At 40.9% G+C, this 25,444-nt stretch overlaps 1 protein-coding gene across 2 annotated transcripts in view; it reads right to left on the bottom strand.

The window, feature by feature from the left end:
* Nucleotides 1–14,687: 14,687 nt before the first annotated feature.
* Nucleotides 14,688–25,444, bottom strand: part of TOPBP1 (DNA topoisomerase II binding protein 1) — a gene marked incomplete at both ends in the record, with an annotated part of 43,658 nt that continues 32,901 nt past the window's right edge. For both annotated transcript variants that reach the window (XM_084231031.1, XM_084231032.1), the window contains 11 exons: nt 14,688–14,831; nt 15,455–15,616; nt 15,740–15,829; nt 17,104–17,241; nt 18,131–18,294; nt 20,414–20,525; nt 20,740–20,906; nt 21,562–21,782; nt 23,825–24,017; nt 24,944–25,046; nt 25,167–25,313. In XM_084231031.1, coding sequence (XP_084087157.1) covers nt 14,688–14,831; nt 15,455–15,616; nt 15,740–15,829; nt 17,104–17,241; nt 18,131–18,294; nt 20,414–20,525; nt 20,740–20,906; nt 21,562–21,782; nt 23,825–24,017; nt 24,944–25,046; nt 25,167–25,313 — 1,641 coding nt within the window. The remainder of the gene's footprint in view (nt 14,832–15,454; nt 15,617–15,739; nt 15,830–17,103; nt 17,242–18,130; nt 18,295–20,413; nt 20,526–20,739; nt 20,907–21,561; nt 21,783–23,824; nt 24,018–24,943; nt 25,047–25,166; nt 25,314–25,444) is intronic.

The following is a 25,444-nucleotide window of genomic DNA, read 5'->3' as shown; positions in this document are numbered from 1 at the left end:
GAGGCAGTGGGCAGCTTCGCAACCCAGCGCTCAACCTCTGCGCCACCGGGGAGGCCCCAATGATGTGTTTTAATAGACATCAAATGGAGATGGTATGGGGGAAAAATACTGGTTCTGTGAAAACCCTTTCTCCATTAGTGGCTCGCTCATTCACCTTTTTATTCCCATAAATTTTTTTGCTCTAAATGTTTAATGAAAACAACATAAAAATTCTTGCATACGTGGTTCAATTGGGGAATTTTAATGTCTTTTAAATTATATTGTAAAACCAAGGGCAAATTTATAACATTTTTGTAAGTAGCCATTATATGTAAGGCAATCTGTCTAAGAAGAAATGATTACTAGGTTTGTTTAAATAAGCGTCATGTTTAAAATAAAAATAGACTCCCACCCGCAGACATTCTGGTTTAATTGGAATGAGGTTGTGACCTGCACTAGATTTTTTTTTAATGTTTATTGAGGTAAAGTTAATTTACAACATTGTGTGTGTGTTAGGGATGTAAATTCACACCTCTACAAATTATGTTATGCTAAGTTTACCACCAAAGCACTGATAATCTTCCACCAAAGTCCTATTGGGCCCCCTCCCCACTTTGCTCTCACCTCTCCAACCTCCTCTTCTGGTAGGCTGTTCTGCAGTGAGAGATTTCAAGGATTTATTTTTGTTCGTTTTTTTTCACTCCACATCATTCCTGACTTATTTTGCCTAGCATAATCTCCCTCCTCCCCGGGGACCTCAGTTCCATCCATGTTGTCACAAATGGCCAGATTTATCTTTGTCATAGCTGAGTAGTATTCCATTGGGTTTCTAAGCCACATCATCTTAATCCACTAATTCTGTTATTAGGCACTTGAGTAGTTTCCATAACTTGGCTGTTGTAAATGGTGCAGCAGTAAACAGAGTGCCTATATCCCTTCCAAGTGGTGTTTCTGCATTTTTCAGAAATCTATTTTTGAGAAACCTCCATATTGATTTCCATAGCAACTGTACCAGTCTACATTCCTATCCCGTGTACAGGGTTTCCTTTCCCCCCAAACCATCACCAACCCTTATTGTTTCTGGTCTTTTTGATATGGGCCATTCTCACAGGTGTGGGTGCATATGCATTTCTCTTGTGATAAGTGAACATTTTTTCACGTGCTTGTTGGCCATCTGTATGTCTGTTTTAGAAGAGTGTCTATTTAGTTATATCCAGTTTTTGATTAGGCTATTTTTGTTGAGTTGTATGAGTTCTCTGTAGATCTTAGATATTGGTCCCTTGCCAGATGTGTGGTGTGCAAATATTTTCTCCCATTTGGTAGGGCGTTTCTTCATTTTAATTTTTTTTTTTTATGTTTAGAAACTATTTAGTTCAATCTAGTCCCATTTGTTTATTTTTGCTTTTGTTCCCCTTGCCATTGGAGCCAAGGTCCTGAAGCCAATGTTGTGGAGTGTTTTGCCTGGTTTTTTTTTTTTTTGGTGTATTTTTGTGGTTTCAGGTCTTACCTCCAAGTCTTTAATCCATTTTGAGTTAATTTATGTGTGTGGAGGGAGGTAGTGGTCTAATTTCATTCTTTTGCATGTGGCTGTACAGTTTTCCCAGTACCATTTGAAGAGTCATTCCTTTCTCCATTGTCTACGCTTGGCTCTTTTGTTGTAGACTGACCATGTGAATATGGGTTTATTTCTTAATATATAAGTCTATATATTAGTGTGTAGATATTTTCAATCTAATACCTTATGGTTTTGATTAAAATCTTTTTGTGTAGTTTGAAGTCAAGGAGTGTGATATCTTTTTTTTTTTTCTCTTTTTTTTCTCTGGCAGGATTGCTTTGGCTGTTCAGGGTCTTTTGTAATTCCATGTATTTCAGTAACATTTGCTCTATTTCCTTTTAGAATGTCATTGAAACTTTGATAGGGATTGCATTGAATCTGTATATTGCTTTGAGTGTGATGGCCATGTAAACAATGTTGATTCTTCTAGCCATGAGTAGGGACTATCTTTCCATTTGAATGTGCTGATGTGAATGTGCTGGGGTGGGGGTAAGGCTGGCTCGATTTTGTGATGCTGCTGATAATTCCTCCTTTCTGTGTAATGGTTTAATTGGAATGGGGTTTGCATGCTATCAGTGCACTTCACGAGGTGTAAAGGCCGGACTGGCCACAGTGCAGGTTTTCTGATCCCATGCAGACCGGGTAAAGGAGGAGTCAAAGTCCTCAGTGGTTTTGCAGGTTTTTTATTTGGGGTTCACCAGGCATTTGGCAGGCAGGGGTGCTGGCTGGGGGGCTGGGAGGCTGGTAGGCCTCCCAGCCCCCAGCAAGTCTTCACTCTATCTGGACTCTTTGGCGTTCGTTCTGCTGCTTCTCGGCTTCTGCTTCGGCTTCTCCTGCTGCTGCTGGCGTCCCCGTGACGCCGCCCTTAAAAGCACAGTCTTAGCTCAGCTGAATCCCATCTACCTATGCCCACACCCTATTCCAGGTGCCCGCCATCAGGCATGCATTCAGGACAAAGATCCATCATCTATCCTGATGGCGGAAGGGCAGAAAAGCCTGATATTTTCTTTACCCTACACAAGGTCAGTACCAGTCCCACAGGGTGAGGGAGGGGGCGTGCAGTTCAATACTGTCTTTGTTATTTCTTTTTAAATATTTTTTTCAGATTTATTTATTTATGCATACAAGAACTGGGGTCCAGGCCAGAGGTGTGGAGGGTGAGAGGATTCACCAGAGACAGAGTGGGGAATAGAGCAGGCAGACTGACTGAAATACACTGCTGAGCGGAGCAGCGGGCGAGTCAGGAGAGGTCTGCTGTGCCATGCGGGTAGCTCCCTGGCTGGGGATTGAACTTATGCTGCAGTGGCTGCGGATAGCTTCATAGGTTGTGTCTTAATCCCTGCGCCACCAGGGAGGCCCTGTCTTTGTTCTTTCTACCAAGGAGAGGTCTGGCCTGTAGGGAACAGCCCAGCTGTTCCACACGTATTTCCTCTCAGTCGAAGGTGTGTGCCACCACACCATTTAGCTTACCCTCCTCCGATCCCCTGGCAGATCAGCAGCCCATAGTCTTGTGACCCCTGCCCTGGACTGCAGCCTCCAAGGCTTTCTCTCCACCCATGTCTTGTTTAGTGAATCAGAATCATCATCTGTCTCTCTTCTGGTGCAGCGTGTGCTGGTCTCTGATGTCCAAGAGGTTCTCTTACTTTTGCTCCAAGCCATGGAACCCCTGGGTGTAGTGTCCCTCTGCTTAGTTGTCAGATGATCCTCTTGGGAGTGGAGAAAGGAACCTCCTCTGACCCTAACTTAGTCCTTATTCTGGATATTGTTTTTGTTTCCTAATTGATTCTAATGTGCAGCAAAACTTGGGAACCATTTGGGTATGTCACAATAAGAGACAAGTTACCATGGGAACTTGTGCACTTTCAATGGGAATGTAAATTGGTGCAGTTGCTTGAAAACAGTATGGAGGTTCCTCCAAAAATTAGAAATAAAACTACCATATGATTCCACAATTCTACTTCTGGGTATTTATCTGAAAATGTGAACACTAACTCAAAAATGTTAATTGCAGTATTATTTACAATAGCAAAGTCATGGAAGCAACTTAAGTGTTCAACCATGGACAAATGGATAAAGAAACTATTACGTGGGCATGTGCACATACGCAGACACATACAAGCACACACTGGTAGGTTATTCAGCCATAAAAAAGGATATTTTATTTGCAACAATATAGATTGCCCTCAAGTTTATCATGCTAGGTGAAATAAGTCAGAAATACAAAAGTTACACAATCTCACTTATATGTGGGAACTTTTTTTAAAAAAAGATTTATTTATGCATACAAGAGCTGGGGTACAGGCCAGAGATGAGGGGCGGGGGCAGTGAGAGGATTCACCAGAGACAGAGTGGGGAGCAGAACAGGCAGACTGACTGAAATACCCTGCTGAGGGGAGCAGCGGGCTAGACAGGAGAGGTCTGCTGCGCCATGTGGGTCAGCTCTCTGGCCGGGAATTGAATTTGTGCTGCAAAGGCTGCTGATAGCTTGATAGCACTGTCTTTAACCCCAGCGCCACCAGGGGGGGCCCTGTATGTGGAATCTTAAAAAGCAAAATCACAAAGCTCAGCAACACAGGTTGGTAGTTACCAGAGACAGAGGGTGGGAGGTGGACAAAATGGGCAAAGGTGAAGATCATCAAGAGGTACAAAATGTCCGTTCTAAACTAAATAAATCAGGGGGGTGTATAGCATAGTGACATTAGTAATAGTACTGCATTGTAAGTTGCTAAGAAAGTAGCAGGTAAAAGTTTTCATCACAAGAAAAACAATTTGTAAAACTGGTAATGGATATGATTTCACAATATGTGCCTGTATCAGATCATTATGTTGTGCACCTGAAGCTCTTATGTGTCAATTACATCAAAAATTTTTTAAAAAGACAGTCTCCCCAGGATGGAGCTGGAAACGGGGCTAGAATATATAGGAAATTATTTCTTTTTCTTTTTTTTTTTAAATAGAGGCATGTTTTACTTATTTATTTGTTTGTTTGGTTTTTTGTTTATACAAGCACTGGGTACAGTCAGAAGCATGGGAGGGTGAGAGAATTCACCAGAGCCAGAGCAGGGAGCAGAGCAGGCAGAAGGACCGAAGTACACTGCTGAGGGGAGCAGCGGGCAGCAGGAGAGGTCTGTGTGCCATGTGGGACCCTCCTCTGGTGGCCGGTGAGCAGCCGGGGATCGAACCGGCGCTGCAAAGGCCGCGGGCAGCTTCACAACCCAGCGCTCAACCGCTGCGCCACCGGGGAGGCCCTATAGGAAATTATTTCAATTGTATTCTTAACCCAGAGAGGATTTTTATATTTTCAAATGCATTTTTTAATACTGCTACAAGGTGGGGAAGGGAAGGGTGGAGCGTGGAGAGAGGAACATGGGCCCTGAAGGGGGAGAGATTTATAAGCTGAAGTACTAGTTCTTTTGATTTTTATGTATACCTTTTTGTAAGAAATTTTCAGTATAAAAACCATTTTTAATTTTTCCCGTGATTTCTTAGCAAGCAACCTCACAAGCACTATGATTACTGTAGCTGCTCTGTCTTCCCTGTATATAGTAACTTTGTTCTGTTTGGCTTGTGCCTTGCAGTAAACCTGACCATTTCAGAATGCATTCACGGTAGGTGTTCATCTGCACTTCCCTGCTCCTGACTACTTTTAACTGGCCCGTTCATTATGTTGTCTGGTTACAGCACCTCTGGAATTAGGATTTTCTTGGAATTTTGCATTTCTCCCTCATGACAATGAAATGAACCATAATTAGTTTTTCCAGAGAGAAGCTTCTGCAACTACGGATCCTGCGGCACTCAGCTACTCAGGATTGGAGCCTCAGAGGCTTGTCACATCCACTCTTGGTCTGTGGTTCACTTTACTCGCCAGTTCCTGCCCTTTGAAAGTTCATGTGGGTTATTTTTCAGCCTCCTTTTTAACAGAGGATGGGCACAGGGAGGAATCGCGAGGCTTGTTTTTGGTTTTATCTTGCTGGGACTATTGCAGTTTTCTTCCTGGGTTTCTCTTTTCACAGTTCAAATGTATGACTTTTGTGAGACCCTGAATTAAACATTGAAGTCAGGAACTCCCAGCCTCAGTGGCGCTGTAATAATGTGATGAAAGCAGTTTGCAAAGCTTCCATTATATTCCTTTGCTCTTCCCTGACATTACCTTCTTTCTTTTCTTTTTTAAACCCTTGGAACAGGGGGACGCTTCTAAACAAGTAACACGTGTTACTCTTTAATCCCTTTTGGTCCCTTAAAGAGGGAAGGCAGGTTTGGAACGGTTAAGTAGTGCTTTTTTGCCTAAATCACAGAGTAAGGAAGGAGCTGCACCTCAGGTGTTTTCACTCTGGCAAATTCTTAACCATAAGGCTTTGCGCCCGCTCTTGCTAGATTTAAGGCAAAGGAAGGCGAGCAGGAGACCTGCGTCTTGGATCTGACTTGAAACTGCCTTCTGCCCTACTTCCTTCCCAAGGTCAGCAGCTGCCCTCGAACCTGGCTTCCTTCCAGACTCTGCAAAGCAGCACAACACAGAGTTCCTCATGTTGAGGTGAGTGGATTTATCTTACTTTAAATTGCTGGGAGCAGGTTGTTTTTTCTTTAGGATGTTCTGTGATGAAAAGTTTCAAATCCAGAAGTACAGAGACTACTATAGTAAATGTTCTGAGCCCATAACCCAGCTTCAACAATGATAACTTTGTGGTCACTCATTTCGCCCACAAACACATTCCTGTATTATTGAAAAGCCAGCAGCAGACCTGTTTCTCCGGGGGCGTCTTAACGGTAATATCACCACCGCACCTAAGAAACTAACATTTTCTTATCCTGTTGTTGCTAAAATTTGTCTGGTTTCTCACGGCGTTTTGTGGTGGGTTGGTCTGAAACAGAATCCAGAAAATGAGGACCCGGTTGCATTTAGTTTTTTTTTTTTTTTTTTTCTGCACCATTATTTCACTTTATTTCTTTTTTTTTTTTTTATAAATTTTATTGTTATATTCCCCATACAATTGCAGCCCCCCCATTCTGACCCCAATCCCTCCCCTCCCGCCCCCCTAAAAGTGTCTCTGGTTCATAGTTTTTTGTTGATTTTGATTTTCACTTTCTTATACTTATTCATTTTCCTGGTCCCTTATTTAAGTTTTCTAGATTCCTGCTATGAGTGAGACCATCCGGTATTTTTCTTTTTCTTTTCTCCATGTGGGACCCTCCTCCGGTGGTGGCCGGGGAGCAGCTGGGGATCGAACCAGCGCTGCAGAGGCTGCGGGCAGCTTCGCAACCCAGTGCTCGACCACTGCGCTACCAGGGGAGGCCCTGCATTTAGTTTTTTAAGTCTCCTTTAATCTTCCCATTTTATTCTTAAGATGTAGTTACTGAAGAAACCTGGTCATTTGACGTGTAGCGTTTCTTCGCATTCTGACTTTATCAGGTCGCTGTCCTACATTCTCCATAAATGAGTTACCTGCCAGTTACTAATTGATTGCTTTTAGCTGCCAAAGCTGCCTTTCTGTGCCCTCCCTGCGTTGTGTTTCTGGATTTGGGAGCTCCAGCCCCGCTCGACCCTTTTCCCTCGGCCCCCGACCTTGCCAGCAGAGGGCGCTGGAGGCACACGCAGGACTGGTAAGAGGAGGGCCTTGCTCCGGAGAGCTGCCCGCAGAGTGGCATGTGGGGCCTGAGGTCTTAGCCTCAGCTGCTCTCTTTGTTCTGTTCCCCTCTGGCTCTCACCCCCTGGCGACAGCTGCAGTCCATATCCTCCAGCAAGTTTCTCTGCCACGGGCAGGCTGGGGTTAAGGTAGCAGCTGTGCTGTGTCCCCACACAGGTTGGAGCCTCAGCCTTGAGTGGGACCCTGCCCTACCTTGAAGTTTCCAAGTTCCTTCCTTCCTCAGCTGTTCCCCCTTCCTCAGCTGTCAGGGCAGAGGCTGCTTTCTGCAGTTGGTGCTGCTGTGCCCCTTAGCGTCCTCTTTGCCCTTGTTGGTATTTAACTACCTTTTATTGGTTAATAATTCTTTGTATTTTTTTTCTTTTTTCTAAAATATTTATGCATACAAGAGCTGGGGTGTAGGCCCGAGGTGTGGGTAGGTGAGAGGATTCACCAGAGACAAGTGGGGGGCAGAACAGGAGGATCCAGTGAAATGCACTGCTGAGGGGAGCAGCGGGCGAGCCAGGAGAGGTCTGCTGCGCCATGTGGATCAGCTCCCTGGCGGGGGATCGAACTCATGCTGTAGTGGCTGCTGAGAGCTTGATAGCATGGAGACTCAACCCCTTGCGCCACCAGGGAGGCTCCCTTTTTTCCTGTTTAAATTATTGGTTTAATTTGTTTTCTGGCCGGATAATAAGGAAGTGGTCTCAGGAAAAGTATTCTCGAAGATTGGACTTGGTCATTGTATTTGTGGTGTCTTTGGACTAAAGTGAACAGATGAATCCAGTGCTAGTGGGAAGCAGGATGTGAATACACCAGGACGTGTGGTGTCACACAATTAAGCTACCACCTCTGCTTGTGATGAAGTGTCGACTAAGCATGTGCCTTGGGAGCCTTCGAGACCTGGGCTGCCCCTGCCTGTTACAGCAGTAATGGTGTCTGCAAAGACCAGTGTGACGTTGGTTGTGCATATACTGGAGTTCTTGCAGGAGCAAATGACAAACTTAGGCCTTTAAACTCAGTTCAAATCAGACTGAAGACAGGAGAACCGCCACTGAAGTTCCAGTAGAAGCATTTCATGTAGCTGGAGGCTGATGTTGCTGGAAAACAATGTGTGTGGGTTGCATAATTACAGCATCAGTTGAATTCACAACTTAATATTAAGTCTCTCATGTGAAATTTAGGGTATTAATGTGGCAGGATGGGGACCTTAAACCTGGAATGGCAACATCTGGCTGGACTCAGACCCATTTCAGCCTTTTCTTTTTTAAAAGATTTATTTCTATTTATGCATCCAGGAACTGGGGTGTAGGCCAGAGGTGCGTGGAGGCAGAGGGGAGGTGAGGGTGGGAGGTGTGAGGATTCATCAGAGACAAGAGTGGGGAGCAGAGCAGGCACACTGAGATACACTGCCGAGGGGAGCAGCAGGCGAGACGGGAGAGGTCTGCCAGCTCCCTTGCTGGCCAGGGATCGAGTTCATGCTGCAATGGCTGGTGACAGCTTGGTAGTGCTGAAACTTTAATCCCTGTGCCACCAGGGAGGCCCCACAAACTTCATTCTTAAACTTAATCTTTCTGAGCCTCCTTTGCCAGTGGACATATTTACCATTCTGTCTTAGCTGAAGAGGCTAAACTTTTCTTAAAAATTCCGAGATGCCTTATTTGGGACAGATTGCTTTGCAGAGAGCTGTTTATTTTAAAGAACTTCTTGTTCCTTCTATACCCATAGCTAGAGTGACCAATATGAAGAAAAGTAAAATTTACCTAACATTGATAGAAATTGAGGGAATGTGTATGGGAGTGTGTTTAAGGGTGTTAGAACAAAGAGAACAGAACATCACTCTCGATCATGCTGAATTCATTGATATGGATGCACTTAGGAGATTCTGGAATTAGTTTTTTTTTTTTTTTTTAAATAATTTATGCATGCAAGAACTGGGGTACAGGCCAGAGAAGTGGTGGTGAGAGGATTCACCAGAGACAGAGTGGGGAGTACAACAGGTGAATTAACTGAAATACACTGCTGAGGGGAGCAGCGGGTGAGACAGGAGAGGTCTGCTGCGCCTTGTGGGTAGCTCCCTGGCCGGGGATCGAACACATGCTGCAGTGGCTGAGGATTGCTTCATAGTGCTGCATCTTAACCCCTTGCGCCACCAGGGAGGCCCCTGGAATTAAAATATTAATAAAAAAAGAAGTATTAACTAGCCTTGAATGCTCTATCTGCTTACTGGGTTGGTTGATGGAAATTTGGACTCAGTGGTGGCCTATCTTATTTATTTATTTATTTTTTTTGTGGGACCCTCACCGGTGGCCAGGGAACAAACCAGTGCTGCAGAGGCTGTGGGCAGCCTCGCAGCCCAGCGCTCAACCGCTGCGCCACCATGGGAGGCCCAATGAGGTGGCCTATCTTAATGAAGTAGAGATGCTGGAGCTTCCAAGCATGATGATGTGTAAGAAGGCATCAAAAGGTATAGGGAGACAGGGACTCCCTGGTGGTGCAAGGGGTTAAGCACCACTCTATGAAGCAATCCACAGCTTCTGCAGCATGAGTTCAATCCCTGGTTGGCCAGGGAGAAACCCACATGACGAAGCAGACCTCTCCTGTCTCGCCCGCTGCTCCCCTCAGCAGTGTGTTTCAGTCAGTCTGCCTGTTCTGCTCCCCACTCTGTCTCTGGTGAATCCTTTCACCATGCCCCCTCCCTCCCTCATCTCTGGCCTGTGCCCCAGCTCTTGTATGCATAAATAATCTTTTAAAAAAAAGGTTTAGGGAGACAGGTATGTTGGAGTGGATTTATCATGTGTATGTGTAACATGCAAATCCCAAACTACATTCTCTGAGAAGATCCAGAAGATACTCCCTTAATAAAGGCTTTGAAAAGTACTTCCGGGAGGTGAGCACCTGTATCCTAGGATCTCACAGATTGCTCTGGTTTGTAGACAGTTACAGCTGTTCCTTTGAGACTGGTTCCCCAATCAAAGTAACAGGTCAAGTGGTGCACTTAACTGGCTCAGTTATCAATGGACTGTTATCAACAGAGGGTGCTGAAGAGGCATTGAAAGCTTAGAGCAGAAGGGACCTCCCTTTCTGGTGTATGTTTTCTACATCCACTTATCAGCCTGTTGTAGTGTTTCTCTGTGCTTCCTGTCACTCTCAGCAGCAGCCTCTACCCTACTGCAAGGCTCTTCTCTGTAGCAGTGGTCCCTGGGGTTCATGGCCTAAGACAAGTTTTTCTGCCACCTAGTGGCAGGATGCTACTGTCATTAGCTGAGGCCTATATACCCTCTTGTGTTCTTTTTTTTTTTTTTTTAAAGATTTATTTATGCATAAAAGAGCTGGGGGTCAGCTAAATCAGAAGTGCGGGGGAAGGGGTGGTGGTGAGAGAGTCACCAGAGACAAAATGGGAATCAAACAGGCAGATGTGCTGAAATACACTGCTGAGGGGAGCAGTGGGCGAGACAGGAGAGGTCTGCTGCGCCATGTGGATTTACTCCCTGGCAGGGGATCGAACTTGTGCTGCAGTGGCTGCCGATAGCTTCATATGCTTCAACTTAACCCCTTGTGCCATCAGGGAGGCCCCCTCTTGTGTTTTTCTTTACCACCATTTTGTTTGCTCAGAGGTACGAGTATCTGGGAGTCTGGAGTGGCATTTTTTTCTGTAATGATTTTCACAGCAATTAATCATCACTTTCCAGATCTATAATTTCACTAGGAAATGACTTGTGTCTATCATTATTTTTCTGCATTTATTTCCTGGACTGATCTGTATAGAAGAATTTTCCCTCAATTGTGAGGTTTTCTTGAAATGTAGTTCATACTGATAGGATAATTATTCATTCGCTCCCTTATCAGTCACCATTACATTAAAATTTTCTTTAACCTTTTTTTATGACTTGAAAAAACCTACTTACATGAAATATACTATACCCAGGCTTATCTTCCTACAAATACCTCATGTGTAACTATCAATTGCAGATTTCCAAACGCTAACCAGGCATGAGATGCCTCCGCTGAAGGCCTATCCTTCCTCACGGGGTGGTAGAAACACAGTCGGGGGCCCCAGAGATCTAGATTAAAAATATTTCTATCCAACAGCATAGTTTATGACCCACTTTTTGTTAGGCTTCAAGCCAAGAATTGTTTTTACATTTTGGAAGGATGAGGGGTATCCACAGACTCAGACCACAAAGCTTGAACAGAAAGGTCAGGCCATCCCTGATTGGTATCAGTGTGTATCCAAGCATTTCTGGGTGAAAGCTGCAGCGGTGAAATAGGTTAGAGCAGTTGTTTGTGGGGCGCTCTTTGGATGGGAAGTCGCAGCCCTGAGCCCTGAACAATAGGAACACTGAGCTCCAAATGCACGTAAGCAAAATTGTGCTTATGGCCTCCCCAGCCTCCCAGTTCCAATCCTTTGCATTGTAAGGACTGCATTATAATGATCGGGTTCAGACGGGCACTACTCAGACCAGGAAGCTTCCAGCCCATTTTTCACAGGGCTGGACACGTCAAGTCCAAGAGGAAGGTGTTGGCAGAGGCATTTCAGTGGGCTGTCTGACCTGCAGAAGCGCTGCTGTGTTCCCACATGCACGGCCTTTCCTCTCCTTCCTCCTGCGCTGGCGCTCCAGGTCTTACCTTCTGAAACCAGATTAGAGACCCAGCCATGAATCTCATTTACCTCCTTAGAGATCCGGGCTTCAGATACAGTAGCAATGGGGTTTATGCTTCAACCTATGCACTGGGAGCGGGCAAGAGCGCAACTCAGCCCACAGCAATGAAAATACCAGATCTGGCATAACTCAGCATTATGTCTGCCTAATGGGCTTTGCCCCATGATCTGTAAGAGAGCATCTATTTATTTTTTTAAAGATTTATTTATGCATACAAGAACTGAGGTACAGAGGTGTGGGGGGCGGGGGTGAGAGGATTCACCAGAGATAGAGCGGGGAACAGAACAGGCAGACTGACTGAAATACACTGCTGAGGGGAGCAGCGGGCGAGGCAGGAGGTATGCTGTGCCACCTATGGGTTAGCCAGGGATTGGCCATAGCACTGATAGCGCCCTGAAACTTAACCCCTGGGCCACCAGAGAGGCCCAAATTTTCATTAGTTTTCACGTCTATTTTCCTCAATACCACTTTGTTGATTACTGTACCTTGATAATAAAATTTGAAATCAGCGTGATGCCTCCAGTTATGTTCATCTTTGGCTATTTGATTGCTTTGGCTGAGTCTTTCAGTTTCAAATTTTAAGATTGTTGTGGTTTTGTGAAAAATGACCCTGGGATTTTAATAAGGATTACAATGAATCTGTAGATTGCTTTGGCTAATATGGACTTTCTTTTTTTTTAAAGATTTATTTATGCATACAAGAGCTGGGTTACAGGCCAGAGGTGTGGGGGATGAGAGTATTCACCAGAGACAGAGTGGGGAACAGAGCAGGCGAATTGACTGAAATACACTGCTGAGGGGAGCAGCGGGTGAGACAGGAGAGGTCTGCTGCACCACGTGGGTTGCTTCCTGGTGGACAGGGCATGGAAATCATGCTGCAGAGGCTGCAGATTGCTTCATAGTGCTATGCTTAATCCCTTGTGTGCTAGGCCCTAATATGGACTTTCTTTTAAAAAAAAAAAATATTTTCATGTACTTATGCATACATACAAGAGCTGGGGTATAGTAGGAGTGAGAGGATTCACCAGAGACAGAGTGGGGAGCAGAACAGTCGGAACTACATACTGAGGGGAGCAGCAGGTGAGGTCTTTACACCACGTGGGTCAGCTCCCTGGCTGGGGATTGAACTTGTGCTGCAGTAGCTGCCAATAGCTTCAGTGCTGAGGCTTGACCCCGTGCGCCACCAGGGAGGCCGCCCTAGTATGGACATTTTAATATTAATTCTTCCAGTCCATTAACATGGAATACCTTTCCATTTATGTCAACTTCTTTAATCAGTATCTTGTTTCAGCATACAGATCTTTCATCTCCCTGGTACAATTAATCTGGTATTTCATTCTTTGGTGTAATTACAAATAGGATTACATTCTTAATTTTTCTGATAGTATATTGTATAGAAACAAGATTCTTACGTATTGTGTATCCTGCAATTCTGAGGTTGTCTAACAATATATTGTGAGGGTCTTAGGGTATTTTATACATATATCAATGCCAGACAGGGAATTAAAATTTTTTTTTATTTCAATGCCTTTTGGGGGTGGGCATAATTGCCAAGATAGGCTTCTAATCTCTTGATGCTATAGATTTTTTTTTTTTTTGCTGTTGGCTTGTCATAGCCTTTTATTATGTTGACATATGTTCCTGCTATGTTTTTTTGCCATGTATAAATTTTTCTGCATCTATTGTGATCGGTTTTTACTCATTTTTTTAATGAGGTGTATTGCACTGACTTGCAGATATTGAAACATCTTACATCTATGGAACAAATGCTACTTTATCAAGTTGTGTCGTTCTCTTAAAGCATTTTTGCATTTGGCTTGTACTATTTTGAAGCTTTTTGTATCTGCACTTTATCAGGAATATTGGCCTATAATTTTCTTGGGGTGTCCTTGTCAGGGAAATGGTGGTCAAAGAATTTTCAAGTGGTAAAATTCAGGGAAATTTACTTGCAAACTGCCTGACACACCCACTTACCACAAAATGGTGCTAATAAAACCGGATACATAAGCTTTTGTTTGGGTAAGCCAAATTTGGGTTGTCCTTTCTGAATTGTGAGTTGCCTCAAAGCTTGAGACTGATATATGGTTTGTCCTTTAAAATGATAGAGCTTTATATTAGAGGATTGTAGCAATACTTTCAGTACCTGGAGCTTAGTTTTTGGATTAATAAAGGCTAATGTGGTTCCAAAAAGTTTTTTTGAACCCAACAGAAGAATGTTCTAAACAAACATCAGAAACATAACTAGCAATTCACTTTAGCTAGTTTTCACGAATCTTTTATTGCTTCGATGAGAAAATGGTGCCAGATACTTTTCCTTTTAAAAACTTATCTGAACAACTAATTTGAGTCACTACTTTTATTCTTTGTCTTTATTTTTCCAAGTTTTGGTGCCCAAACTTGGCAAACATCATGGAGATTTGTACAAACATACATATACATATATACACACACATTCAAAGCCTCAGTTCCTCATTTAACCTTGTGTTCAGGCTCCTGTTAAAAAGAGGTAAAATGGTGAGAAGATGAAAATCATGGAAAGCATGAATAAATCCCAATCGACAACTTTCAAGGTAAAAAAGTCATTACCTTGCTAAAACTCCACTAAGCCAAGAGCCTCAGATATTTACAATGTGGTTTTAAAGACAGCCTAGCTGAGGAGTCAGGTTTTGTTCTTTCAAGTAACTTTCATTCAGGAACAGTTAATATTTCATTGATTAAAACTTCAGTAAAAACTAACTTCAAGCAGGGAGATCATTTACACTCTGAAACCAAATTCTTCAGGTACTTGTCTTTAAATTACTACACAAATCCCAGTAACATTCAGGCTTTCAATTTAAACATTTAATGTTGGGTACGAAGGAATAGATGTGCTCAGTGTATTCTAGGTCTTTTCATTTTATTTGGCTCTGTAGGAACTTTCCTCTTTTGCGATAATCCAGGCCCAGGCTCCTTGTTATTCTGAAGAAATGAAACAGCTTCTGGTAGACAGTAATTTTGTACTTGAGGAGGGGATTCCTATAAAAAGGGGGGGGGAAATGTTTTTCAGATTTCAAAGTAATAAATGATCTTTCCTCTGCTTGTCTAGAAAAGTGCATATTCATTCCTAGGTTCTTGCACTTGAAACAGCTGGTCACAGATCCTGTGCAAGAAAATCTCGCCTTTTTATCAGATCTTAGTTTCAGCTTTAAAACATGGATTAGATATAGAATATGGAAAATATGGTTAACAGCTAACATTTAAAAATATTTTTTAATTTACAATCTTTACAATAAATGTTAGATGTCTATTGCCACATAATTAACTCGGGAAAGCCAAAATTCATATAATTCTCTATTTCAAAACCCCTGCATTTTTCTTCCTCACATATACCAACATAAACGAACATTTCCGCCCTTATTGTAAGTGTAACATAACTTAATTTTCTGGTATTATGACAAACTGGATAACAAGAAAACTACCACAGAAGACCGAGTAAGTGCCTCTTAACTATTCTGATCAGCATAATCTAAAACTACCTCTCTCTCTCGAATAAACAAAATCAGGTGAACACTAGACAAGAGCTGACATCTAGAAGAAAGGAATGTTATGGGGTGAATTTCCAGTGGTAGTGAGGAGGTCAAGGACAAACTCTTACAAACCTGCATAAGATAATCAGCAATGTATTCTGTTTTCAAGCAAAACACATTCTGGGAAGCAGCTTCTGCTATATTAACTCCTGAGTCATCTGTTTTCAGTTTATTAAAGTCAGAAAAGAGATGTGTAGCTTCTTTAAATAAAGTGACAGAATGACCAGGTAGCACCTAGTAAAGAAACCAAGCATCATCATTTATAAAATATATATAATCTGTACTTAAGGATTATCATCTTACAAAGAACAGAAAACCTAGAAATAATTCATGAAAAAATATCCTATACATACATACCTTTGCTCCTCCTGATTGAAGAAGGCGTTTGAATCCTGCTTCTCGGGACTTACCAACGTGTAAAATTACCTTCCACCCACTAAATGCCCCCTGAAAATAAAATAACCAGTGTGAAATCACTTGGAAAATAAGTGCTAATACAGATAAAATATTTTTACCACTGAAACAGTCATGTTGTCTTGGGCGTGGTATCTGGCATACAGAAGACCACCAATAAATGATGGATGAGGGGAAATAATTAGGTAACATTAAGATGAAGTAACTTGCTTTGTTTTTTTCTAGTATTTCTCTTAAGGAGAGAGCCTCAAGCACGACTTTTATATATCATATTTCTTTTATATATCTGCAAACTGAAAATATAAAATTTAAAGTAGGAATAACAATTTTAACAGAAGCCAGTGGAATTACTCTAAAATAAAGGGAATCTTCAAACAGTTCTTAACTGTTCTATAAATCTTGGACCCCTTTGATAACCTGGTAAAACCCGTGAGCCTATTCTTTAAATTTTTTAAAAAATGATAACTTCATCAAGATGTTATTTTCATAATACACAACTGTTTTTAACGCTTGTAAGTGCAGAGGATAAGAAACTTTCATTGAAAAATGCCAAAATATTTTAAAAAGTTGATACAGTAACAGATGTGCTTTTATAATACATTAAATTTTAAGACCATAGTGGTGGGTCAGATGATTTCTGTTGTGGCTTGTTGTCTAGATTAACCATAAAAAAAAATGCTAACATTCAATTAGAGATTAGTAAGGGCAATCCCCTCCACCCCCAGACAAAAGATAGTCATTCTGATCTTGAGCTACAAATTCCTTTTGGGGGACACTTTCTTAACTCCAAGTTAAGAAACCCTGGAACTATTTTGCTGACAAGATTATCTGGAAGAAATGGGTCATATAAGCATGTACATATTTTTTTCCTTAAAATTTTTTTCCTTTTGGGCCTCCCCTGGTGGCGCAGCGGTTGAGCACTGGGCTGCAAAGCTGCCCGCAGCCTCTGCAGCGCCAGTTCGGCCACCAGCGAGAGTCCCACATGGCGCGATAGACCTCTCCTGCTGCGCCCGCTGCTCCCCTCAGCAGTGTATTTCCTCACTCTGCCTGTTCTGTTCCCCACTCTGGTGAATTCTCTCACCCTCCCGCGCTTCTGACTGTACCCAGAGCTTGTATAAATAAATTAATCAAAAATTTTAAAAAATACAAAAAATTTTCCTTTTACACAATTTTTAAAATAAAAATCTTACTGTTGATCACAATTAAAAGAATTACAAATTAACAAGCTCAATTTAAAATATGTCAATCAGAAGAAAAGACAAAATCATTCTTACTGTCAAGCATGGCATACTTATCTATGCTACTACCTCAACTATGCCAGATTCTTGTCTTTGCTGAATTTTTTTCCTCCATCTCATGGCTGCCAGTGCTAGTCTTCGTTGCTGTACACTGATTCCAGTCAAAACGTCAAGTATGGAACTACTTCCCCATTCATAGTCTTCTTCCTGGTGAATTAGACCAACACGTTTGCGTTCCTATAATATGTCCTCAAGGAGTCCACAATCTAATACGACTTAGACACTATACATTCAATACAGAGAAAACTAATATTGTTTGAGCACGGGAAATGTAGATTAATTTGGCTTTTAATTGGAAATAAGAAAAATTACTGCATACATTTCTAATAAACAATACTTTAACAACTGGTAATATTTATTATTGGAATTCAGGTACTGTGAAATGAACTTCATGGAAGAATATGGTCTCAAAGGACGTATGTACTAACAGCTTATTACCTGTCTACAGAAGAGGTCCCTCGGGATCTTGTCTGAAACTACATAATAGGTATCTGAGATATGTCCAGTTAGGAACAAAATTTCAATTAGTCATGGTCTCCCTGGTGGTAGAAGGGGTTAAGTCTCAGCACTATGATATTATCAGCCATGGCAGCATGAGTTCGATCCCCAACCAGGGAGCTAACCCACATGACGCAGCAGACTCTCCTGTCTTGCCTGCTGCTCCCCATACTCTGCTGAATCCTCTCACCCCTGCATCTCTGGCCCACACCCAGTTCTTCTATGCATAAAATCTCAAAAAATTAAATTAGCTTGACACTTTCTGGGCCAGAAGTAAAGATAAAAGCTTACTGCAAGATAATCTTAAAATCGCCAAATGTCATTTTAATTTAAAAAGCAAACTCACATTTGAATTTAGAGTAAATGAAGAGATGGGTCTGTATTCTTTAAACTTTTCTGCTTTGTTAGGAACTTTACAGCAATATCATTGAAATGGTCAAATTTGGTTTTCAGTTATGAATGGTCAGTATATGTACTGGAATCAATGAACACATTTACTTTTAAGTAAAAACGACCCTTTATTCATTTGAATACACACCTGCACGAAGTGCCCAGCAGTCCTGCAGGCTTCAAGGTAGGAGCGATGAAGCACCCATTTCCCAGCGGCCACCGAGGCTAAGTACTTCTCATTTCGAAGCGGATGTCCCACAACAATGTGAGTGCAGGTGGGGTCAAAGCACTGCTTCTCTATCACTACTCCACCTTTAAGTAGAGAAAAACTGGTTGCACTTTACTGAGCCTTTTTTCCTAGGAAAGATGTATCTTGACTATCAGTTATGTTACTTTACATTTAAAATGTTATGAAAATTTAAAACACTGACAAAATAGTAAAATGAATCCTATATACTGGTCACCTGTGTTCTAAAATTATCCTCACTTCAGTCTACCCCTTTTTCTTAAAGTAAATTCCAAATATGTTATTTTACCCCTACATAGTCAGTATGCATCTCTAAAATTGGCAATTTTCTTCTATCTCAGTAAGAAGTCCTTGCCCGGGTTTTCCTGTTTACACTTAATTTGTTACAGTTAAGATTTGGCTATGACATCTCTTAAGCTTCTCTCAACTATCTTAATTTTTAAGCACTAAATATAGATAGAATCTGGGTACAAGGGAGAAGGAAATCAGAAGGGGCATCAACAGACTAAAAGCAGAAGAAAATTTTTTGTGAGTGGAAAGGGCGGAAAACCAGCACAGCCGTCTGGGAAGAAAACACATGCTAGATGAGAGAGGCCGCAGCAGGTACGAGCTGGGACCTCTCACAGAAATACACACGAACCCTGACTGAGTAAAGAAAGAAGGTTTAGGTACTATATATATAACCTGACGTGAAACACGGCTTCTGATTTACAGTTTACAAGTTTAAATGCTTGACAGGAAGAGCTGTATCATGGATGACTCTCTAACAGCAGTACCTCTTAAGCACCTATTACAGGCCAAGGACTGCTATAAGTGTTCCAAGATTAACTATTTAATCCTTACAATACTATGAAAGCAGGTTACTATTACTTGCAATGTGCACGCGAGGATACAAGTACACAGTAACTCACAGAATCGCAGTGATAAAAAATTAAGATCAATATCTAATTCTATATAATAAATTATACTGTGACCCGGACAGATTTGCTTTTATATGTATTAGCCACAACCGCTTCATTTGTAAAATGAAGCCCTGGCTGCATTCTAATACCAGAAACCTAGACAGACTCCTAACGCCAGCACAATCTGTACTCATTTGCCTCTACCCTTTCCTCTTCTGGACAAATCTCTGCTAATTGCTACCATTCTTGTCCAGAGTCTGTGAGAGTCATCAATGCATTCTACTTTGGTAAAGCACAGAAGTTGTATCTTCTAACTCCATCTGATTTATTAGGTGACTAAAAAACCAAGTGTTCTACACAAGTACATTCTCTGAGAGATAGCTCTTCAAGTTTATAACTGTACTTGACAGAAATTTCTTAAACATATACCATATTTTCCAAATCCTTCAAAGGACAGCATTTAAACTTTTCTTGATGACTCAAAACATCCACTACTTCTTGGTGTGACAGCTTGACACAGAGAAAACACTTAGTTCTCTGCCTTTCATTTTTTTTTTTAACTGTACAGAGCTGCTTTGTCCAATATGGTAGATGCTAGTTATGTGAGGCTATCATACACCTGAAACAGCACCAGTCCAAACTGAGATGTGTTATTAAGTGCAAAATATGTCCCAGATTTCAAAGACTTAAAGTGGAAACAATGTAAAATAACTGATATTTTGTTGATCACAAACTAGTTTACATATAGGTTAAAATATGTTTGAAACTAATTTTATCTGTTTCTTTTCACTTTTTAATATGTGCCTAGCAGAAAGTTTAAGATTACATGAGTGGTTCAGGTGTGATTTCTATTGGACAGTGGTGCTGGGAGCTTTCTGGTATGCTGCTTCCAGATGACTGTCAAATGGAAAGCCTGACAACTACTGGAATAAGAGCTTCTCTTCTGTTATTACTATACCTTCAATTTCATTAAAATGTGGTTTATAGTGAAGACTTTAACTTCACAGATTTCTGTCGAAGGTTTTATTAATAACAAATGCTCAAAGCAGCACAAGAGATTCTTAAACCTTATGGATTGTTTTTAATTTAAATCTTTAAATCCCAGGACCACTGAATTTAGATTCAGCTTCACAAAATCAGTTGTAATGCTGACTTAATGTGGAGCCTTAGATAAATTGCCTGCTTTTTAATCCCAACTTCTACACCTTCTAAATAATAGCAACATTAACGACTTCCAAATAAGGTTACCCTATGGGATATTTTTTAAGTAAAATACTGGTACCTAGTTTTTCAATCAGATGATAATAATCAATACGTTCTTGAGGATTCAGAGATGACAACTGAAATATGTACTGTTTTTTTAAGTCTTCATGTGTGTCCTCTATTGTTATAATCTGGAATGGAAGAGTTTACAAAAAAGTTAATACCAAAAATTATTAGTGACATTTTACTTAGTCTTCTGAGTTTTCAAATACAGAAATTATAAGACATGCAAAGAAAAGCAGTTTTCAACATCTGATGAACGCTTGATATTAAAATCAGCAAATTTTGAATGCAGCATACCAGAAATACCCAAAAGCCATATTGCCACCCTAAGGATAAACAAACCTTTTCTTTAGGGTGTGGAGCCACAGGTGGGTTGGCTAGGGGGAAGGCAATACTCGGGGCTTGAGGCGTAGGGATCAGGTGGCTGTCTTTTACTGCAGTTTCTGGTTCTTCAGAGATAGGGTGTTTTGGGACTTCAGTTACACACACCTTTGCAGGATCACAGATAGCTGAAGGCAATAAAACGCTGCACTGTAACATTATCCAAATATGACAAATTCTGGGAAATACCCTCATCTGTCTTAGCTAAGATGAAATTAAACACAAACTCAGGATGCAAAAAATACATGCAAAAGAAGTAGCCTACTTCTATAGCTTATAAATAAATGCAATTAATTAAAAGGGCAAATGGTATTATCCGTGAGCTTCTTTAAATATCACATTGCCATCAGTAAAATGTAACCCAAATTAAATAAAAACAAATTTCACAGTTGGAAAAAATGAGAAGCAGAGATACAACTATACAGCGAATGTAGAGAAATAATCATTTGATATGAAAGAGAAAGATGAGCAAAGAACAAAGTAGAATTCAGAAAGGAAACCAATTTAAATCCAAAGAAAAATGTAGGTATAGCTAGGTGGAATTTAGAAGAGTGAAATGAAAATAAAGAGGAAAACCATGTCTAGGAAAGCATGTCTAACCCTACATTTCCAAATTTACGAGTTAAAAAATTTAATTTTTAAATTACTGATACATTACTCCGATTTAGTTTACAACACAGAATAAATTTTCTGCATGTACAATTCAGAAGAACCATGACACTTATCTATTTTTAACAAATCAACATGTCCTTTATACAAACAAGTAAACAGTTGTTTTGTTACCCTGCTCAGTGATTTCTGAATCATGTAAAGGCTCTTGAAAAGGAGAATCCTCCAATTTCTTAATGTCAACCTGAAGCTCAGAGTACTGTGTAGGACAACAAGGCCACTGCAGGTTGCTGGCAAGCCTTGCTCTCTCTTCCCTGGCTGTAGGGTCGTCCCAAATGATCTGTTCATTTTGGGAGGGCTCTGTGTTGATGTCAGGTGCTGTTTGACGAGACTGCCTGAGGAAGTAAAGTGATGATTATAATGAATATATAGCCACAACCAAGTCCACATTCATAAAAGCCACAGGTGAGAGTGTAAATTTGAGTTCACCTTTATACACCCATCATCTACCAGGCAGTAAGCATCTGAAAATATTAAATAAAATTGGGAAACTTTTCATTTTAAAATGTTTCTCCAGAAACTTATTTTAGCTAGAAAATGAAGCACTGGATGTTTACACACTTAAAACTTCAAAGGGGGAGTTCTCTCAAAATTTTAAAAGAAATTTAAAAAATACTGCATTTACAAATGGGATATCTTTTATTATAGGTTTAGGGAAACAGCAATGTTTAGCTAACTGGTCACTTTGCTTACCTATAGTTAATATTTTTCTAATATAACTATATATAATTTGAAATAATAAAAACTATAGTTACACAAAAGCCTTGCTTGCTGTAAGTGCTTTAAAAGAGGTCCTTTTAGCTCTTCGTTACCAAATCCCCCAGTCCAGAAGAGATAAAATTCCACTGGAGAGTAAATAGAATTCCAACTATGTTTTTTTTTTTTTCAAAGATTTATTTATTTATACAAGCACCGGGTACAGTCAGAAGTGCGGGAGGGTGAGAGAATTCACCAGAGCCAGAGCGGGGAGCAGAGCAGGCAGAAGGACCGAAGTACACTGCTGAGGGGAGCAGCAGGCGGCAGGAGAGGTCTACGCGCCATGTGGGACCCTCGCCCAGCAGCCAGGGATGGAACTGGCACTGCAGATGCTGCGAGCAGCTTCGCAACCCACCACTCAACCGCTGCGCCACCGGTGAGGCCCCCAACTATGTTCTTTCAATGTAAGTACTGAATCTCTGAGTGTGTGCATGCGCACGTGTTTATCTTTGTGGAATCTTAGTAAAAATTTACCAATAATGATGTATCCCCAGAGTTCATATGCCTCAAAAACAAGATAGTTTCTTATTCTGTGTATTTTTTAAAAAAGATTTATTTATTTATGCATACAAGAACTGGGGTACAAGCCAGAGGTGTGTGTGTGTGGGTGTGGGGGGGGGGTGACAGGATTTACCAGAGACAGAGTGGGGAACAGAACAGGCACATCTACTGAAATACACTGGTGAGGGGAGCAGCAGGGGAGTCAGGAGAGGTCTGCTGTGCCTTGTGTGTGGGGGGGGGGGGGGGGGAGGGGCGGAATCACCTTCCTGGCTGGGAATTGAACAACTGCTGCACTGGCCGCCTGTAGCTTTAAAGTGCTGCGTCTTAACCCCTTGCGCCACCAGGGAGGCCCCTTCGCAATGTATTTATTTATACTTAATCAACTCAACGCATAAATCCTTATATTCATCACACAATTAGAGAATTTTCTATTAGAAAAAGATGAATTATGCTATTGAACTTCAGTCACATTATGCTAAGATCTGTAATTACCTTTCCTAGGAGATAAATTTATAAAGAGAATACAAAATGCATGTAGCTCCAATAGGAAATAACTATACTAAAAAATACAAAGAGTGTCCTTTAAGCACTACAAAGTGAATCTTAAAAATCAGAGGCCTTCCTGGTGACACAGGGGTTAAAGTGTCAGCGCTATCAAACTATCACCACCACTGCGGTATGAGTTTCCCCAGCGAGAGAATCGACCCACTTGGCACAGCAGACCTCTCCTGTCTCACCCACTTCTCCCCCCTCAGCAATGTATTTCAGTGTATCTGCCTGTTCTGCTCCCCATTCTGTCTCTGGAGAAGCTTCTCACCACCCCCCACACCTCTGGCCTATACCCCAGTTCTTCTATGCATAAATAAAATCTTTAAAAAAGGAAAGGCTCATCAGTAGAGGGCAACAATCAGCAAGTAATATCTGAATATATATAGTTTGGGCGAAAGGAGGCCCAGCAGTATATCCCTTTTATTCTAAACTGCTTTATGATGTTAAAAAAAAAAAAAAAAGCAAAATTAGCCTTAACTCGTAGAATTCAGTTTGCTGGTACCTAAATAAGGAACAACATTTATTTCAGTCATCCAGTCACTCTTTTCGGCCACCAGTGACAAGCACATACCTCAGCGCCTCTAGGACTCTGCTTCGCCCGCTGCGGACAGAGCGAGTGCTGTCTGGGGTTGAAGAAGCACTGTTGCCACCACTTCTTGAAAGGGAAGTCCTTTGCCCTTGGGGCTTCACTATTGATGTTGCTGACATTATCTCTTGCAGCTGCTTTTGGAAGTTTTCTCTCATCTCCAAAGTCTGTGTCAAAGCTTGAAGAAAACAAAAATATACCAATGAAGGTATATTTTCCTACATCTTAGTTACATTAACTATTTCATCTAGATTTGGTTGAACACAAATTTATTGACTTGACATTTACTAAATACTGACCACAGGCTGTAGTAATGTACTAAGACTATGAATGCTGCAGAATATAAAGGCAGCCCTTACCCCGAGGACTGTATATGAAATAATCAGGAAGCCCTCTGAAGACACTTTTGTAGAGCTCCCTGTCTGCTTCTTTTCCTGTCTCATGTTATGTACTGTTCTCTGAGGTTCATTTCAGTCACTTATGTTTATGATTTTCCCCTATGGTCCTTGAAAACACAGACCACAGATATTTATTTATCTTTGGTTTCCTTATGAACATTTAAAAAAGAAATAGGCTAAAGAAGCTCCTTATGTATCATATGAAACACTATAAGTTGAACTGTCAAGCAAAAAAATCAATATCAAATATAAAACAGCATATATAGTAATTCACCATTTATGTATTTTTTTTAAGCAGGGAAGGAAGAACATATATATATTTACGATTATCTATGCAAAATAGCCTACCCTTAAGGATACACAGGGAGCTAACAACACTGAAAGGGTGAGAAGCTCATATCTCCTTCTGTATATTTAAAATCATATAACCATATTAAAATGTATTATATACATAATAAAACTCTGAAAGTCACCATCTCCAAACTAGCTTTACTAGAAGGCTGTATCACACTAACCATAAAATACCTAGCTTCCACAAATTTCACAAGTTTCATGCTTAAATCATGGAGTCTCAATTCAGGCCTCAAATATATGCTTCACCTTATTTAAATTAACATAGAAAATAAGCGTATTTTTCCATCTGGTGCAAAGGAAGCATTCTTATGAAAGATACTCATAAAATTTTTTGTAATTTAAAATATTGTACCTCCTTTAGAGTCATTGTTTTCATTTCCACTTGATGCTGCTGATTCATTATTACTGGTCATATTGTCTATATCAATGTTTTCTTCTACAGGCATATGATCTGGCTTTTAAATGAGAAAAATTAGAACTTCTCAAACTACACCATTGGATAAGGTTTCACAGCAATAAATACAATTATACATTTAGCTTAATAAATGGGTAAGTGTATTATCCTTATCATCTACCTTATCATCCTTTGCTGTAGAATTAGCTGAGAGTAGTCGACTACTACAGGGTCTCCCATCTTGCACTGCACTGATATCCAAACTCATTTTGGGATTATAAGTATGTGGATAAAGAGATTCAGGAAGATGTTTATATTCTCGGGCACACTGCAATACAATAGTGTACTTTTAAAATAGGACTGAAAAAAGACTTAGTGAATAAATGATGTTGAATAGAATAAGCAGAATCAATACATTATGTCCTAAGACGAACAAAGTTCACAAAATTAGTTTTGAAA

Source organism: Talpa europaea, assembly GCF_964194135.1.
Source record: "Talpa europaea genome assembly, chromosome: 4".
In the NCBI taxonomy this organism is placed as follows: Eukaryota; Metazoa; Chordata; class Mammalia; order Eulipotyphla; family Talpidae; genus Talpa; species Talpa europaea.
Note: the sequence above shows the minus strand (reverse complement) of the source record. Positions and strands in the feature narration are given on the sequence as shown.